This window comes from Buteo buteo, chromosome 14 (genome assembly GCF_964188355.1).
Source record: "Buteo buteo chromosome 14, bButBut1.hap1.1, whole genome shotgun sequence".
NCBI classification, from domain to species: domain Eukaryota; kingdom Metazoa; phylum Chordata; class Aves; order Accipitriformes; family Accipitridae; genus Buteo; species Buteo buteo.
Genome location: NC_134184.1, coordinates 32,050,796 through 32,068,450, shown reverse-complemented (window position 1 = coordinate 32,068,450; position 17,655 = coordinate 32,050,796). Strand labels below are relative to the sequence as shown.

General features: G+C 43.0%; 2 protein-coding genes across 4 annotated transcripts in view; one reads left to right on the top strand and one right to left on the bottom strand.

Annotated features, from left to right (window-relative positions):
* KPNA3 (karyopherin subunit alpha 3) overlaps window positions 1–4,706 on the top strand; it is a 52,969-nt gene extending 48,263 nt beyond the window's left edge. The window contains exon 17 of the mRNA XM_075046258.1: window positions 2,106–4,706. Within this exon, the coding sequence (XP_074902359.1) occupies window positions 2,106–2,204 (99 nt within the window). The 3' untranslated portion in view covers window positions 2,205–4,706. The remainder of the gene's footprint in view (window positions 1–2,105) is intronic.
* A 4,366-nt stretch (window positions 4,707–9,072) lies between these two features.
* On the bottom strand, window positions 9,073–11,524 carry ARL11 (ARF like GTPase 11). 3 transcript variants are annotated; one of them, XM_075046261.1, is made up of 2 exons: window positions 11,492–11,524; window positions 9,073–10,570 (listed from the first exon to the last, which is right to left on the bottom strand). In XM_075046261.1, exon 2 carries the CDS (start codon window positions 10,537–10,539, stop codon window positions 9,886–9,888), a length of 654 nt encoding a protein of 217 aa, XP_074902362.1. In that variant the 5' UTR covers window positions 10,540–10,570; window positions 11,492–11,524; the 3' UTR covers window positions 9,073–9,885. The 3 variants fall into 3 exon arrangements, with proteins under 3 accessions (XP_074902362.1, XP_074902361.1, XP_074902360.1); XM_075046260.1 differs by lacking the exon at window positions 11,492–11,524 and adding an exon at window positions 10,658–10,845; XM_075046259.1 differs by lacking the exon at window positions 11,492–11,524 and adding an exon at window positions 10,642–10,816.
* Between the last annotated feature and the right edge of the window lie 6,131 nt (window positions 11,525–17,655).

Here is a 17,655-nt window from a genome sequence, read left to right as displayed (position 1 = left end):
TCATCAAAACATCAAAACTGCTAACACTTTCTGCAACTGATTGATCTAGACCATCTGATACTTTGTTGCACCCTGATTAGGTATTTTGACCCCTTCGTTTCTAGCTCTTTCTGCTACTGGCTGCTTGTGAGTGCCTCAGAAGCACTTCAACAAGCAATTTGAAGACAAATAATAATTATCTTTTCTAGGCCATTCAGGGTGTCTGTAGTTCTGCAGCCTAGCAGAAATATGTCTTCAGTTCTTCTCTTAAATTGAACTCTCCAGATACCAGTTCTAACTTTAGGACTCATTAATTTTCAATTCATGGGGCCATCTTGTGATTGTGAAGTTAGTCACCAGAAGTTAAGATATGTGAAAAGTTCCCTATGCTTGTAATGATTCGGTGAGCACTGTCTAATAGTCTCCGTAAGTGCTCTGAGACTTCAGTAGCTATCTGTTGGTGTGGGTGGAAAAATAGCCGTTTTGAGGTTAGTACTCCCTTTGGTGCATTTACTTTTTACATAAACTAAGGCAATTTAATCTATGCCCGATTTGCTAAATTTACCTCCTTTAGTCGGGAGCAAGACTTTAGATTATTGTTTATACTGTTACCATGTTTTCTGGGGCTTCTGAAACTTGAAATTGTAGAAATTCCGTATTGGGAGATAGGAGTTAAAACATAGAACCAGACAAATTTTCAGGCAGTAACTGTAAGTAGGAAGATAACCCTTGTCATTTGAGGACTGGTGAAGAAAAAAAGCGGGGGAGGGCGGGGAGGCACGGGGAATAAATCCAGATTGCCCTAGGGAGACAAGAGACTGGTTATGTTAGCCTGCTTGGCAGTGTTAAGATTGGCTGTCCAGGAGTATCATGCCTTCTGTTGCTTCAGATCTTCTGTATTCTCATGAGATGTTGGTGGCTACTAGATACCCTTTTATTGTTAATCCCATCTGCTCCTTTGCTGAGCCCTGTAAAGTGCACAGGCATGTACTTCAGGACCAGCCCTAATGGCTTCCTGACTTTATTGTCTTAAAAACATGTGAACTTAGGTAACATTACTTTGTAGTACCCCTGCAGAAGGCAGAAGTGCTAATTTATCAACTCACAAACATTTGACAGAGTGTTCTGAAACTGGATTTGATCTTCATTTGGGCATGACGTGCCCCACTCTTCCTCCTGCAGATTGTTGCTATCACCAAAGGCCTTAATCTCTTCCTGCAATTTAGGTATTGTCACCCAAAGTAAAGAGAAACAAAGATTTTAGGTGAGTCAGTTCTGACGTCTGCACTGCTCCAAGGCTAGATGTCAGAAAGCTATTTAGACCCCACACACGAGGGCTCTTACCTGCTTCAGAATGACACATGGTTTGAAACAAGGCATATGGTTCCTGCAGCCTGGTTTGTAGAGGTGACGTGTTCAGAGAATAGATGCAGCTGGTGATTTGGAGGAGGTTTTAAGTTCTGCATATTGATGCTACTGACCATGTTATTTGCTGCTCCTAGAGGCAGTAAATACCTAAATTCTAACAGCTCTGAGGAAGTTGAGTGAAGTTGGATACTGATGCCTTTCATTCTATATCCATACAGTAACAAAGTACTTTGGGTTTAAAAAATAATTCAGATTGCGCTTTTGAGAGCTATATAAAACTGCTTCAAAATGAGTAATTCTAAATCCTTCAGATTCTGATAGGAGATACCAAGAACTCTTTTAAGCTTTATATAATTATTTCTATCAGCTGCCGATAAAAATTATTTTCATGTTGAAAGAAAATGGGAGAAAGTACGAAACTAATTTTGGAATTCACTACTAGTGATTAGCCAACTCCAGAAGTACTAAAAATTGGCATTGAAAATTAAATCGCACAGCTAAAATAGCAACTGCTTTGACCAAGCAGCAACCCAGTCTCTAACCATTACAATTTTCTGTTCCCTAATGGTGTTACAACAGAATTGATGTGTTTTCTTTTTAAACATATTTGAGGAATTGAATTGGAAAAACTGATCTAATTTTATTGCAATAATATTTAAAAAAAAAAGAAAAGATGGAACGTTTGTGAACCTCTTTTACATATACTGAATTGTGCAGGGATTTGGCCTCTCATGTATTTTTGTTGTTGTATTTCATAGATTGATGAAGATCCCAGTCTCATTCCTGAAGCCACTCAAGGAGGTACTTACAACTTTGACCCAACAGCCAACCTTCAAACAAAAGAATTTAATTTTTAAGTTCAAAAAAGTGCAGCTTCTCTGTCCCACACCAGTATGAAGCACCACCAGATGGCTACCAAGTGAAGAAACAAAAGGCTCCAAGACACACATGCCTCTTCGTTTTGATGCTTCTAAAGCAAGCCATGTATCGGTCACTTTGCAGTTGCCAAACGTCACTATCACATGGACTGTAAATGCATATGCATGATCTCTTAAACTGTTTCAAAATTCTTTTTAACAGTCCCAACTACCTTTTTTTGCCTTTTTCCTGGTGCCACATGCTGACAACCGCAATCTGCAGTTTTGTTAAGAATATTCCATAGTGGTGGCACATTGGCTTTCCACGGAAAAGTAGCTTCTTTGGAAAATGGTGCGCTGTGGATCAAGACACTTTGGTATGATGCGTACATTTTGGAAGACTTTACAGGGGCCCAGTTTGCTCTGAGCCTCCATCATCGTCCTCCACAAACATATTTTCATATACTTTATGTGGAAGAATAGATTCAAAAATGCAAGCCAAATGAATTTCATTGGTGAAACTGAAATAAAAGTAACTTAAAAAAAAAAACAAAAAACAAAAAAAAACCAAACACTTGGCAATTGATTAAACACTTAAGTTTAAAACAAACAAAAAAAACTACTTCAGCTATCAGTAATTGATGTGTGTTCATTAACTGCCTCAGAAACCAGGGTTGGAGAATGAACTGTAGATTTGGACTGGTAAAGCTTTTGCCATTATACCTAATTTTTGAGAACAGCGAGCCCTATTTGACCACTCACTTCAGCCTGTGTGTTCCTGCTGTTTTGAAGTAATCAAATGCTGTGCATGGTATTTTACCTGAGCTACAACCTGTTATGGACTTGAACTTCTGTTTAAGCTGAAAGCAAGAGTCCCAGACTGTAGAAGAAAAAAATTCTGTCCAAAAATGTACTAGTTAAAAAGAATCTTGCTTTCAACTTTCAGTAGTCAATATATTTTGTTTTAAATTGATAATTGGATATGGTTGATTTATATTGGGTTTAAACTGTGGAGCTTTCATGTTTACTGTAATTTAGTCTTAAACTATTTTTTACTTAGTAACCAGTGCTTATGATGATGTGGTTGGCAACAAACCAGCAACTACTTAGAAGCGTCATAAAAGCTTCATTCTTGGAGTATTGGAAGAGTAATTCAGAAATTAGTCTCAAATCTTATTCACATGATTAAAAAAGATACAAACTGGCTGATGTGTGAGGCTGTATGGAAGCTGCCGTTATTCAGCATAAACCTGATGTGCAGCGCACATTAAATAACTTTACATAACGTATGTGAGGTCATTGCTTTTGGAAAATCGTCTGACCCAGTCATTTTCAAAGGGATTTTGGTATTGCTGGGGTGAAGATCGATAATTTTGCAATTCTGTAAGCTATCACACAAACTGGTTTTGTTGCTGTTGTTTACTGGGTGTAATTTCCCAATGCATTGATGTGAAGGGATAGAAAAATCTAAACTAATTTAGTTATTGGATGTGGGTTGTATTTACTGTGATGAAGATAAGGACAGATGCCATCAGAGCTTTGTGGATCAGCTGTTTTTCCACTGACGAACAACGCATAGCAGGTGTGCATTCATTAAATATATATCTGCCAAGGTGGAGCCACTTTAAAGAGTGAGTTGTCTTGTATCTCAACTGGATACAAGCGTATGTTTAAACTGCAAGATTTTTACTTGCTAGATAATCTGTTTTAATATAGTGGTTTGGCCTCTGATTATTTATAGGTTTTATAAATTTTAGAATCAATTTCTCTTTAAGGTGGCTCAGATTTTTCAACTCTTGTGCACATAAAATTGAGTTGAAGTTCATTGTGCCTTTTTTCTTTTCCCAAAAGTTGAGTTGAAGCTTCATATGGTAACTGCATCCTATTCACACACTATAGTCTAAAATCTTGAAACCGTGTGGTGTTCGCTAAAAAACTAAACAATAAAAAGTCAAAGTTAGGTAAGGTCACAAAGTTTTTGTGAAATAAAGAGTTCCAGCAGATGTTATTGTGAACAAATATTTCCCCCCTTCCAATTCAATTTAGTCTCCCTATATGCCATATAGACTGACGGATACCCTGTTCAGCCTGCACTCACTATTATCCTCGAGATTACATACAAATTGATATTAAAACAACAGTTTTCCACTACTGTGAAGATTTGATCCTTTTCTTGCACTCAATGCATTACATTAAAAGTGAACATCGGAGAACTGGGTAAGGCAGGACAAAGCGTTTGCTCAGTTCTTTCTGTTGTGACCTTATCAGCTTTTGATTGGGATTGCACCATTTCATAGTTAATAAAGGAAACAAAGTATATTGCTGCACTTTTACGTTTTCAGAACAGTGTTTAAAATTGCATTGTTTTTATTATTTTTTTAAACTATCAGTTAAAATAGACTAAAACGTTCTTTCAAAGAGGCATCTAAATGTGTTCCTAATTTTGTATATGGGCTTAGGTTTTGTAACCAATAAAAAGCTGCTATCAAATACTATAAAAAATTCAAGAACTTATTTTGAAGATGATGAAACTTCTTAATCTTCATGGATTGACTTAGGGGGTTTTGTCTTTGACTAGGTATTAGCAGAATTCCACATCAAAGTTTGAAGTATGTTATGAGAATGAATGAAGTAAGCTAATGCAGTCATCTCTGAAACTTGGGATGCTGTTCCAGTACGGAGTTTTATACTTTTTAAGAAGACGTTTCCCAGCTGTGTACCGGCGGCTGTGGTAAGTGGGCTGCAGCTGATCCATGTAACTTTTAAACAGTGACTTCAGTTTAAAGGTTTAAAGGTGCACCATGGAGTCAAGGAACTTTCACAGTTGGGTTTTTTTTTTTCTACCTGCAGAAATGTCCATTCTAGGCTCCCAGTGCTGGGCTAATTGCCGATTCAGCGCTCATTTTAAGCTCAGGGTGCTGTACAAGCCGGCCCAGCTCCCTCTGCCTAGTGTGCGTTGTGGGGGGCGGGGTGTGCACCAAGAGCGTCTTTAGGCAGGAGACTGGGAGGGATGGCCAGCGTCCCTCACCTCGGGCACAAGCAGCCCCACTGGGGTGCCACTTGGGGATAGACTGGAGCTGTCAGAGACTTGCGTTGTTCAGCAGCCTCCTAATTAGCACAGTCCTGCTTTAATTACGTGACAGCACCCATGGAGGAAAACCTCTTGAACTGCTTGAAGGGTGCCTGCAACTCCGGCTACGTGGGTAGGCTGGTGATGGAGATGAGCTTCCAGTGCCATATTTAAATCTTTACAAATGCTCGTCCATGGGGATATAAAGGATAAAGATTTCAAAAGAACCGGACTCCCATTTCCGAAGGCTGGTTCCTTCAGCTTTCAGTTGGCAAAATGAAACTCTTGAGTTGTGTTGTTTTTTTGCAACCTGTCATCAACCTAGATGACTTGAAAGGCACTACACTGAATAAATAATGCATTATTTTAAGAGACATCTTATTTAGAAATAATAAAACCTAGAGGACATCTTAATGTTCCCCATACTTCTAAAAATACAGACACTTGCATTTTGCTCACTTGATCTGCTAAACAGAGAAATGAGTAAGAAGATCCACTGACAGGCATATTTTTTTATTTATTTTTTTTTAAATCTCAGTGGACTGAATGATAGTTCAGGCCAGTTTTATTGTTTTAATCAGATCTATAATGCCCTCTGGATTCTGAGTGTGTTTCAAACTAGTCATTTCTACCAAAGCAGCCTAGTTGCATTGTGTTTCTTCTATTTTGTTGTGTAAAAAATAATCCCTTTTGTGGCATGATTGTGTTTCTATTCAAACATATGTAGGACAACAAATTATACCAAGCCATTAGAAAGCACTTTTCAGGAAGAAAAGGACAAAAAAAAAAGAAACCAAACAGTAGAAAACTGTGGGCTCCAACAGGCAAAGCCTTGGGAGATTTTGCTGCAGGGGTTTGTCACGTTGCCGCTTCCAACTCCACGGCAGCGCGGGCAGGGTGAGCTGGAACCGCCTGAGCTGCTCGGGTCTGCTTCGGCATGGTACCTTACTTAGAGTGCTCAGGAAAATCCCCTCGTGTTAAGATGCAGAGTTACGAACTGGAGCATCTTCGCGCTTTCCTGATTCTGGTTGGTGTACGTGTTAACCCTGCCGCAGACGGCAGTGACGGGCAGGTCAGGTCTGTGCTGCTGGCTTAGACCCAGAGATCTCCAGCTGCCACCGCAGCAGCACGAGCAGCCTCATTTTCAAATGCAGTCATGGTACGGCTTTCTTGAGCAGCATACGAGTTTTTTAAAGGAACATAGGAGCTGGTCTTTTCCATCCTTAGTTTTAAAAAAGTATATTGGGGACATTGCAGCCTTTTTTCTGCATGCTCCGCTGCAGATTAAATGCGTTTCAGCCTGAGCAACAACAGTTGTTGGGCATGGCGTTTCACTTATGGCTGCAGACAGACCGGTGCGTGCTTCTGCAGCAATTTCTGCAGCATGGGCATCTCGCTGTCTTCAAGGTTTTTTGGGAGTTTGCTCCCCAGATGGGTCCCTTGGCAATACTTTTCCTTTATAAAAAGACCCAAATAAATACTTGTTGCTGAAACAAAACAAAACAAAAAGGAAATAGAAGAGAAACAGCCTGCTGTTCCACACTTCTCCTTTTGGCTTTGAGACAGCCAATGTCAGGGATAGCAAGTGGATGGACAAGAAAAGCTGCTAAAAAGGGATCTTGAGCAATCAGACTAGGCTCTGGTGCCAATAACCCAAAGGATGCTTCAAATTTGTGAGGAACCTGAAACAAGGAAGTGTCCTAAGGATTTTTCTTTTGCCTGGTACTAAGAGAGAAGCTGTGTTATTTTAGAAATGGGTGCAGAGGCTGTGACATCTATCACACGCTCAAGATGATGGAAACTGTAAGTTTGAGGGTGCCCTCCTGGCTGGAGTCCGTAAGCGCAGATGTTTAAGGGATTAATATGGCTCCACGTGGCAGAGGCTCTCTTGCAGAATTACCAAGAAAAAGAGATAACAAACTGCCCTCCCTAGAGCTGGCTTGTTCCTGCAAACCTCCAGACTGCTCCCTTTGAACCAGGGAGGAGTTTTGACACTGAAGCATTTAGGTGCTGTTGGGTGAGTAGCCTGCAAACATTTGATTAGAGCAGTGCAGGGCACATTAGATTGACTTGTTTTAACACGCTTTACAACACAGGAGAAAAGAGAAAATGATCAGAAGTAAACTCTGTGTTGCTGTTTCAAATACTATGACCCGGAGTCATTTTGACAGTCTCTAACAATGGCATAAATGAGCTGAGTAATGTGACTGAGCATCTAGAAAAGCCTTATTCCAGAAAACAAGGATGGTAAATCACATGACACCCCATGAGATGGGGTATTTTGCCAAATTACTGCTTCAGGGGAAGTGAGAACGCTTTCAGTAACTGGGATGTTACTTCATCAGTTTCAGGCATTCAGGGTTCCCACTGCCAAGAACAACCCCTTCTTCCCCACCTTCTACCTCGCTCTTTCAATTTTTAATTGCTGGTATCTACAAAAGACTGGTGGTTACCTCTATTTGCTGCCAGAGGAGCCTATTTTTTCTCTTTGAAGGGCTTAAAAAACACCTACGGGGGAATGGGAAGGCTTCAGTGCCTTTTTTAACCACCAGCAGACAATCCTGTAGAGTCAAATGCATGCATTAAGAGCCAATTAAGAATAAAACATCATCAGGACAACCCTTCAGTCTGTGTTGAGTTTAAACTATTGCCGATCCTCCACCCTCATGTACGGTACTCTGCTTTGTACCACATGAGATGCAAGACCGAAACATCAGTGAATTCAGTAAGGAGAATTTTTTTGGCATGGCAATGCAACACAGAACCTTTTGCATTGTGCCTCTAGGACTGGTGTTCAAAATGGCCAGACGGGCCCCCGAGAAGATGTGGCTTTTTCATGTTCTGGTGTCCGGGTTGCATAGATGACCTGAGATCATTCATCGCTGTCTAGGTACTAGCATGTGTGCTGCTGTCTCACAAAAACTCTTGGTCCACCTCTGACAGTCAAATACCCAACACATGCATTGGAGACTTGTGCGTTAGAAGCAAACGATGAGCACCTACAACCAGCCAAAGGCAGATCAACCTGCTTATGGTAACTGCAAAGAGTTAAAGATGTGATTTTGCCCTCCTTACCATGCATGCAGCTTTGCCATATAATTTGTTATACGTTTCAGTGCTGTTTAAGTATACTCATAACCATGATCACTTAGGCCAGATCAACGCTGGACTACTATTTTATAGCATATAATAGCTCTTCTATATTAACGCAGCTAAAAAAATGTGACTTTTTCCACCAGGAAGGCTTTCTTTTATTGAGACCTTCCTATAAATGTCATATTCTGTTTCTTCATGACTGTTTAAGCCTTGTTTTCCAGCTGCTGCCTTCTATGAAATGAGGCTAATAACAGCACCAGTAACAGCTGGATGATTAATTCCTTAACAACTGTAAAATGCTCTGGCATGAATACAAGGGGATTTCGCCATTTATTTCTCCTTGGCGTTTCTAGGTTGAATATGTTCTTCCTTGAAAGCAGCTGACTTCTGCTGCCTGAAAATTTTGTGTCCTTTCTCTCGCCTTCCCCCACCACTTTCATTCATTTCATAATAAAGTAGGGACCCCTATGAAATGTCTTAATTTTAACCCCAAATAACAGAATTTTGGGTGCAGGGAGCCCACAGGTACACATTTTATAGATCTTTCCAATGGTAAGTTCAGCAGGATCGGACAAAGACCATCACTGCAACCAAGGACCCAGCCCCATTGCGAGCTGCCAGGGGCATTTCGACTGCCCCGGGTGCAGCTGAGTGTGGAGAGCCCTATGGTTACAAACCTGCCGATGCCCATAGAGTGGTCTCATCCAGTTTCAAATAGTCTGAGAGACAGGGCTTCGTCTTGGCTGTTCAGGCCACCACAAGGATATTTAGAGGTTGACTGGCCATGCAGATATGTTTCCAAGCATCTAGAAGTCAGATTTTATTTCTCTGTATTTAAATATAATCCACGGAAAATGAGGTGCCATTTTCATGAAATCAGTATTTGATAAAAATAACGAATGGAAAAGAAAGACCCAAAACAAGAAATGCAGGAATTAATATACACACATCCTCGAACCACATTACAGCGTTGAATCCTGACTTGCTTCCATGGCTTGAAGATTATACCCGTAGCAGTCAAACTAAAACCAATTAGCTGTTGCCCATTCAAAGTCCTGTGCTTACGCTGCTTCTGTTCAGCCATTCCTTTTAGTGGCTGCCTGCTTTTCCACCTGATGAATGTGTGATTTGAACTGAGAGAGAAGCAGCACGGGGTGCGTTCAAACACACCCCCGCCACGGGGATCACCCCATCAGGATAGCTGCACCTGGGCTGGGAGCTGCAGAAAGAAGAAAACCTCTTCTGTCCCTTGTGCACATCTCTGTTATAATTTATGTTGCTCTGGCAAAAAGCATCCCCGCTGAAGCACCGGACACGCACACAATGGATGAGCAGAACCTGGCGACAGCGGGACAAGCCACAGCCAGTGATGAGAGTCCAAGAGACGGGGCCAAAAACGCTCTGCGATGGGAGTTTTGCTCGGAGGTCTTCCTGGTGGGTTTCAGCTGGGTGTTCCACGGCACGTGCCGGCCGCAGGTCTGCTCATTTCAGGGGATACCCGGAGCCTGGGATCCTCTACGACAAACCTGCCGGCAGCGACGAGCGGGAAGCGTCCACCTGAGGTTCAGCTTTGCTCCGGAGCTCGCCTCCTCCCCGCTGGCCCTGCGAGGGGCTGCTCTTGGGATGGGGAGCTCCGCTCCAGACCCGCAGCAGCTCTCCCAGGACGGCCAGGGCTTCCTGCAGTCCCTGACCGGTGTGGGCACTGCAACCCCGGAGCACCCAAGGGTGCCTCGCCAGCTGCCCCCGCAGCAGCTTCTCCCCCAGCTCGGCGGGAGCCAACGCTCCCGGCATCTCCTGCTTGTTGGCCAGGAGGAGGACGGGGATGCCGGCCATGCTGGGGTGGCTCAGGACTTCCTCCAGTGCTGCCAACGCTTCGGGCAGCCGAGCCGTGTCCGTGCTGTCGAGCACGAAGATGAGGATGTTGGTGTCCTCCAGGTAGTCAGGCCAGCTCGCCCGCAGGCTGCCTTGTCCGCCGACGTCCCAGAGGGTGAAGGATACGCGACAGGGTGTTTGGAGAGACTCCACATTGAAGCCCACCGTCGGGCAGGTCTCCACAGCCCGGCCGCTCTTCAGTTTGTACAGAAGGGTGGATTTGCCGGCGAAGTCGAGCCCCAGCATGACAACTCGAGCATCTCTTTTGGGCTGGCCTTTGGAGATCAGCTTCCCCATCAAGATGATGCCGCAACCGTGGCAAAAAAACCTGCAGCCGAAAAAAGAAAGCAAGCGTATTTCTTCGATAATGTCAGCTAAGAACAGAGTTATCAGTCCTACCTCTCCGAGAGAGCACCTGAGGTTTGCTGAAGAAAGACAGAGGCAGCTTGCTTTTGCTTCTCTCTGTAGCTAAAATGAGGTGAGAGCTATTATTTACGAAGCGTGGAGCAGAGCCAGGGAGTGCCGTTCGAAACAACAATTTCTATACTCTAGCTCCGCTGCTGCTCGCTTCCATTTTCATTCGCGACCTGAAGTGATCGGTGCAAAAGAGAGCCAACATATTGCAGGAAGAGGTGGGGAGATAGTGGAGAGTTTCCTCCTCACCACCTACAGAAATAAATGAGCTTTTGTTCATTGGCTTCTCTAGGGGAAATCCACCCCCGGCAGGACAGAACAAGGAGGAACCCGGGTTTCAGACCAGGGTTACGCTGGGAATTTGCTGAATCACAGTACAAGGGTGTGGATTTAAACATGAGCAACAAGATAACTGCCAATTTTTCTGCCAGTCTTATGTCAAAAAGTACAAACCAAGTCTCCGCAGCATCAGCTTTCACTACCTGTTGTGCAGATGGTAATGACAGCAATTTAAAAAAATGCACACAAGCCTGCTTTTTTTAATGTGTCACTGAAATACAGCTAGTCAAAATGCCTTCCCTGGGGTGAAAATCTATAAAATTCTTTACATCAAGGTATTTACTACATTTTAGCTTTCGTAAGTGAGGCAAAGTCAGTCCTCTGTGGCTGAGGGTGTAAAAACATCCCTTAGAAGAAGGGAACAATGTTTAACAAGACAGCACCGCTTGAACTTTACACGCCAGAGGCAAAAATGTGCTGCTGAAACAGCTCCCAGTCACTTGTGCAAGAGCGGCTGATGGTAGTCAGGCGGAGTCCCAGCAAAGCTGGTATTTACCTTCTTTATTGGTTGGGTTTTGCTCCTAAAAGGTTGCTCAGAGGCATAGCTGAACTGCAGGCAGCTGTAAATCTCACATCGCGGCATTGACGCGGAGCTGCTCTCCAGCCACCTTTACTTGAGGATGAAGAAGGAAATGTGATTCATCTGTGCTTCCCTGGGATGGCGGGGGACTTCCACGTGTCCGTGGGAGATGCAGTTTCGCCAGCGACGATCTCCACATGATGCCTTTGTGTTGCAAGCCGCCGTTGCTGGGGATGAAGTTTGGGCACTGTCTGGTCGGTGACCGGGTCACTGGTGGCCAACCAGAGGCATATTTCTTACCCTGGGGGGCAAGATGTGCCACTTTTCCACCTTTTAAAGAAAGGAAGATGAATGAGAAACAAAAGAAAAGAAGGAGTCCAGCCCAGACAGGCTGCATGGGATTGCAAGGGGTCCTACAGACCGTGTTTTGCAAGATATTTCTGTGGTACGTGTCTCTCCCATAGTTAACCCACAGAGCTGGTGGGCACCAAGAGCATCCACAAGCTTTGTGCAGCTTGTGGATATGTAAGATGTGTTGCTATGGTCAGGCTTTAGGTTAATTCAAAAGCGAAAGCTTATTTACAGCAGTTGTTGCAGAGTTAGTCTAACAGTATAAATGCACCGCCACGCATGTGATAAATCATGCAGTATATGTTCACGAGTGATCTTTTCTGAAACCAGTCTATAAATGGAAAAGGCGCAAAGAAGGTGTCCAGATGAGAATGAAAAAAGAGAACTATGATGTGCTGCAAACCCCGATCCTTCAGGGAACTGTTTGCACACTCTGCAGCGCATGCTGCTGCCTGAGGGTTATCCATTTGTCCGAGTTCTTTGTCTTTAAAAATAAGTTAAATTGTTGTCTGGCTCCTTAATCTGCTTGTTCTCCATTTGGGGAAAACCTTCCTCCCCATATTGCATGGTACTATAAGATCAATGTAGCTAGTATTTTTTGATGTGCCAGTGGGTCGAGTGATTTGTCTCTTGATCTTTTCATGTTTCTCCTGTATTGCTACTGCTCGCCTTCCCTGAGGCTTGGAAGGAGGCTGTAGTACACATCTGTCTCACCTGACCAGACATTCATAGTACTGAAATTTCTTTTAAGTAAACTAAAATATAGATACAGGAAGCAAGCGTGGAGATTCTACCATCCGATGAATAATTGAGTATTTGAAATATGATCTGATGGAGTTCTTATTGCATCCCTCTCTAACATGCTACAGAAGTAGGCTGCTTCTGTAAAAAAAAAAAAAAAAAAAAAAAAAAGAAAAGAAAAAGAAGAAATAAAGCCAGAATAAAGAATGCAACTAGGGTACAGTTTTACTGAAGATTGTTTTTGGGTTTTCTATGGCACAGAAGAGAGTAATTTGTGGGCAAATAGAGGCAGCTCTCTCTATTATTTTTTTTTTACATTCTCATACCCTATGTATTGAACTGCAGCCTGTTTTCTTTCTTCCTGCCAGTTATTCCAAATATGGGGTGCAAACTGCGCCTACAGAGTCTGTTCCACCCACAGCTATGTTATAAAAGCATAGTATGTCCAATAAATAATACAGGAGCAACTGCAAGTCTGTTTAAGAAAGAATGAAGGAATAGAAAGTAAAAGCAGCCGAGATGAGCTCTGAGTGAGTCTATTGCCAGAGCAGAAAGGCCATATGCTAAATAATTCAGAAATTGTGTTTAGAGATGAGGAGAACCCCTACCCCAGCTATGTCTTCCGTGGGCAGAACAAATATTCTTGCCGTGTGTTTCATGTCTCTGAATTCACGGGAGCAAAGGCAGTGGTTGCTAATTCCATGTACAATTTCAGAGAATTTCAGTCAATGTATTTGTTTGCTGTTTGTTAGGCATGCATTCCCCTGTTCCCTAGATATTTGTCACAAAGAGCAATAATCAGGACTAGTACTGTAGGAGCGAATCCTCCCTCCTCCCCATGCCCTAAATATTCCAGTAACTGGAATTTTGTCCCAAACACTATATTCACTGTCAAAGCACTTTGCCCTCACTCCATGGGACGCAGACAGGAGGAAGAAAGAGCCTTTAAACTGAAAGAGGGTAGGTTTAGATTGGACATAAGGAGGAATTTTTTTATAATAAGGGTGGTGAGACCCTGGCACAGGTTTCCCAGAGACGTCGTGGATGCTCCATCATTGGAAGTGTTCAAAGTCAGCTTGGATGGGGCTTTGAGCAACCTGATCTGGTGAGAGATGTCCCGGCCCATGGCAGGGGGCTGGAGTAGATGGTCTTTGAAGGTCCCTTCTAACCCAAACCATTCTATGATTCTATGATTCTGGGACCTGCAGTAGATCGTGAAACACAGGCTTTGGACAACAAGCTGATAGTTGATGGTTCCCTAGGGAGACCACACCATCATGGTTGGACCATGACGCTCGTAGCATGGCTCTCAAGATTGTCTTCACGGCTGTGATGCCATACACCAAAACAGGGAGAGCTCTGAAGCAGGTAGGTTTCTATGGTAGGTTAGAATTCTAACCAATTCACTGGAAATCAGTGGTTAATCATTGTTCTGGTTTCGGCTGGGATAGAGTTAATTGTCTCCCTAGTAGCTGGTGTAGTGCTGTGTTTTGGGTTCAGTATGAGAAGAATGTTGATAACACACGGATGTTTTCAGTTGTTGCTAAGTAGTGTTTAGCCTAATTCAAGGATTTTTCAGCTTCTCATGCCCAGCCAGCAAGAAGGCTGGAGGGGCACAAGGAGTTGGGAGGGGACACAGCCAGGGCAGTGACCCAAACTGGCCAAAGGGGTATTGCATACCATGGGATGTCATGTCCAGTATATAAACTGGGGGGAGTTGGCCTGGGGGTTAAGATGCCTTAATCTCAATTCTTCCATTAATGTTCCCAGCTGAAAAGGAAAAAAAAAAAAAAGAGCAAAAAATGGGTATGCATACAAAAATATCCATGTTCTGTGTGCCAAAAAAAAGGCTCTTACTCCATCCTCTCACATATCCTAGTATTTGCTCCTCCATCTGTTGAATGCAAAAGCTATGAAACAAGGACTGGGGTTTTTTTTGCTATTCCTTCAGTTGCTATCAAGAGGAAGCCCTACAGAGGCCATCTAATGATGCTTAACCATACTGCCCATTTGCACTATATATAAAATAGGTAATATCTTCTTTAATTCTATGGGAAGTAAAATTACAGCTTGGAGGTACGCTGACAAAACTCAGCTCTCCAGATTAGTCCGGAGGAAATTCTGCTTTGCAATATACAATTCCAGGTCCCCTTAAGGGCCTTCCCTCATTCCAGTTCCACAGGAGGAAATTAATTAAAGTGATTAAAATGACACTGTAAGCACGGACCTGAAAACGTGCTTCGTACAACTTCCAGAGGAACAGTGGAGTCTCACCCTCGACACCCCTCAGGTTCAGGGATTATGGATGCAAGGTTTTGTTCCGTCGTTTGTTTTTAGTTTTTGTCTTAGCTGACATGTTTAGGACATTTTAAAACAATAAAGGAAATGTATTGAAAAGCTACTGGAAATTATCAACAAGAATGAAAGCTACAAACTGATCTTTACTACCTTTCTGTCTGGTAAAACGGATGAAAGCAAACCTGTGAAAATTGAGACATTGCATTTTACCTGCCTGGCCACAGAGTGTCACTGTTATCCCAGATATTTCTCAAGGCAGAAACCCGGGCGGAACGAGCTCCTGCTCTGATCAGGAGGGAACTTGGAGCCCTCAGGCCCTTGGCACCCTTTCGCAGCAGGATCACTTTGAAACGGGTTTTGCTGAACAACAGCTGTACGTATATTTTGTGTACCTGTTCTTTCACAGCCGTAGAAAGCTGATGGTGAGGACTGCGGAACAGAGTTGGAATAAAATGCCAGCTCCGTGCAGGTGACATTTAGCTCCAGATTGTTTTCATATTAGATTTAGCTGGCATCGTATCCCAGGACTCTGCAGTTTGAATGAAAACAGTTAACTGACTGATGGGGAAAAATAATGCTGAATGAGAGGAGAGAAACACTTCAAAGAATTTTTCTGTTGCGGTTTAACCCCAGCCGGTAACTAAGCACCACGCAGATGCTCACTCACTTCCCCCCACCCAGTGGGATGGGGGAGAGAATCGGGGGGGAAAAAAAAAGTAAAACTCATGGGTTGAGATAAGAACAGTTTAATAGAACAGAAGGGAAGAAACTAATAATGATAATAACAATAATAAAATGGCAATAATAATAAAAGAATTGGAATATACAAAACAAGTGATGCACAATGCAATTGATCACCACTTGCTGACCGATGCCCAGTGAGTTCCCGAGCAGCGATTCCCCCCAGCCAACTCCCCCCAGTTTATATACTGGAAATGACATCACACGGTATGCAACACCCCTTTGGCCAGTTTGGGTCACTGCCCTGGCTGTGTCCCCTCCCAACTCCTTGTGCCCCTCCAGCCTTCTTGCTGGCTAGGCATGAGAAGCTGAAACATCCTTGACTTTAGACTAAACACTACTTAGCAACAACTGAAAACATCAGTGTGTTATCAACATTCTTCTCATACTGAACCCAAAACACAGCACTGTACCAGCTACTAGGAAGACAATTAACCCTATCCCAGCCAAAACCAGGACAAATATCCTTTAACAGACCACTGACAGTTGCCATCTTCACTGTTTGTGGTCACTTACAGAGCTGCAGACACAGAACAGGCTTTTTAATCTACAACTGACAAGATTATAAATTCTCCTGAACCTGGATTGATCTATGACTATGCACACCTTTGCGACCTCCAGTTTCAACAATGCATACTTAGGAATGAAACTGGTTTGGGGCATAATACCGCACCATGCTATTGTCCATTTTGCATCTCGAATGTTCCCAGTCTGGTCATTTGAGAAAAGTACTTCACAGTCACCTGCTACTGTTAGCAAAAGAGGTGTAAGGTGGGACTATCAGTGTGAGAGCAAGAGGGATCAGCATCTGAGCTAACCCACCAAGGTCAGCAACGAGTTACACACGTTATCTGTACACTGTCTCAAGCAGTAATTCCTTACATTCTACAAAACTCGTCTCCAAATATCATTGCTTTGCCTGGCTGACCTATTCAATGCTTTCATAACATTTCCAGTCTGTCACAAGTTTTCCCAGACGGATATAAGGTTTCATATCCCTTTTCCTTCTAGAAAAAAGTGATGGGGGAAGGTCGCTTTTGTTATTGCTGGCTTTTACAAAAAGCCAAACCGAAAGAAAAAGAACTGAAACTAGTTATTTGTGAGATTATAAAATTACTTCTGCTCCATACAGAGCACTTTTTTAGTTGTTTCAGCTGACTGTAAAGCTCAGACACAGTATAAACTGCCTGCAACTACTGTTTAAGGACTTATCGCACACAGTAAAAACTAAGCAGTGATAACTAGCAACAAGAAACTTGAACCTGTGTGAATAAAAAACCTGGCTGGTGGCTTGTGTGCCGGTACTTGTTATAACAACGGGGCTTCTGTATATTGTAACTAAGCAGGTCAGTTCTAAGGTACTAAATAGGATCAAAGTTCTGTTTACACAGCTCCACCTTTGCACCATTTCCTAGCAATGTCAGGAAAGGCAGTTGTTCTTGATAGATGACTCCTTTGCAGAGCCACGAACATGAGCTGAAAATAAGTGTTGCGTGTGTTCCCTTTCTGGCTGTTTTAGGGCTTCCCATGGAGGCCCTGATGACACTTTTCCACATATCTTCTTATTTATGCCTTTTCTTTTTGTTGCTCCAGAATCTGCACAACCTATTCAGCAGTGCCTTCCTGATGCCAGCTAGTCATTCAAGAGCGCAGTAAGCCGGAACTTGGCAGGAAAAATCTCTTTTTACCCTGGACCTACTGCTGCGCCTTCCTCGCCTCATAATCCAGGGCAGAATTTCTTCAGCATCACTGATTCCCTCTTACAGCAACCCATCCACACTTGATTCCTGGGTACTGAAGCTGATTTCTCTCTTCTTTTCCCTTTTTAAATTACAATTTCTTCTCCTAAATTGACCACCCCCAAAGACAGATTGATACTTCCAGTGTGCTCTACCCTACTGCTTTATGTTTCAGACCAGTCAGCTCCCCTCTCACTGCAAAGCCCGGCTGCCTTCTGACCCTGTGTGCAGTCAGGAAAATAAGTAAATTTTAAGAAAAGCGGAAGCCGT

Coding starts and splice junctions, on each gene's coding strand:
- ARL11 (XM_075046261.1), bottom strand. CDS start 10,539: ATGGGGAAGCTGATCTCCAAAGGCCAGCCCAAAAGAGATGCTCGAGTT.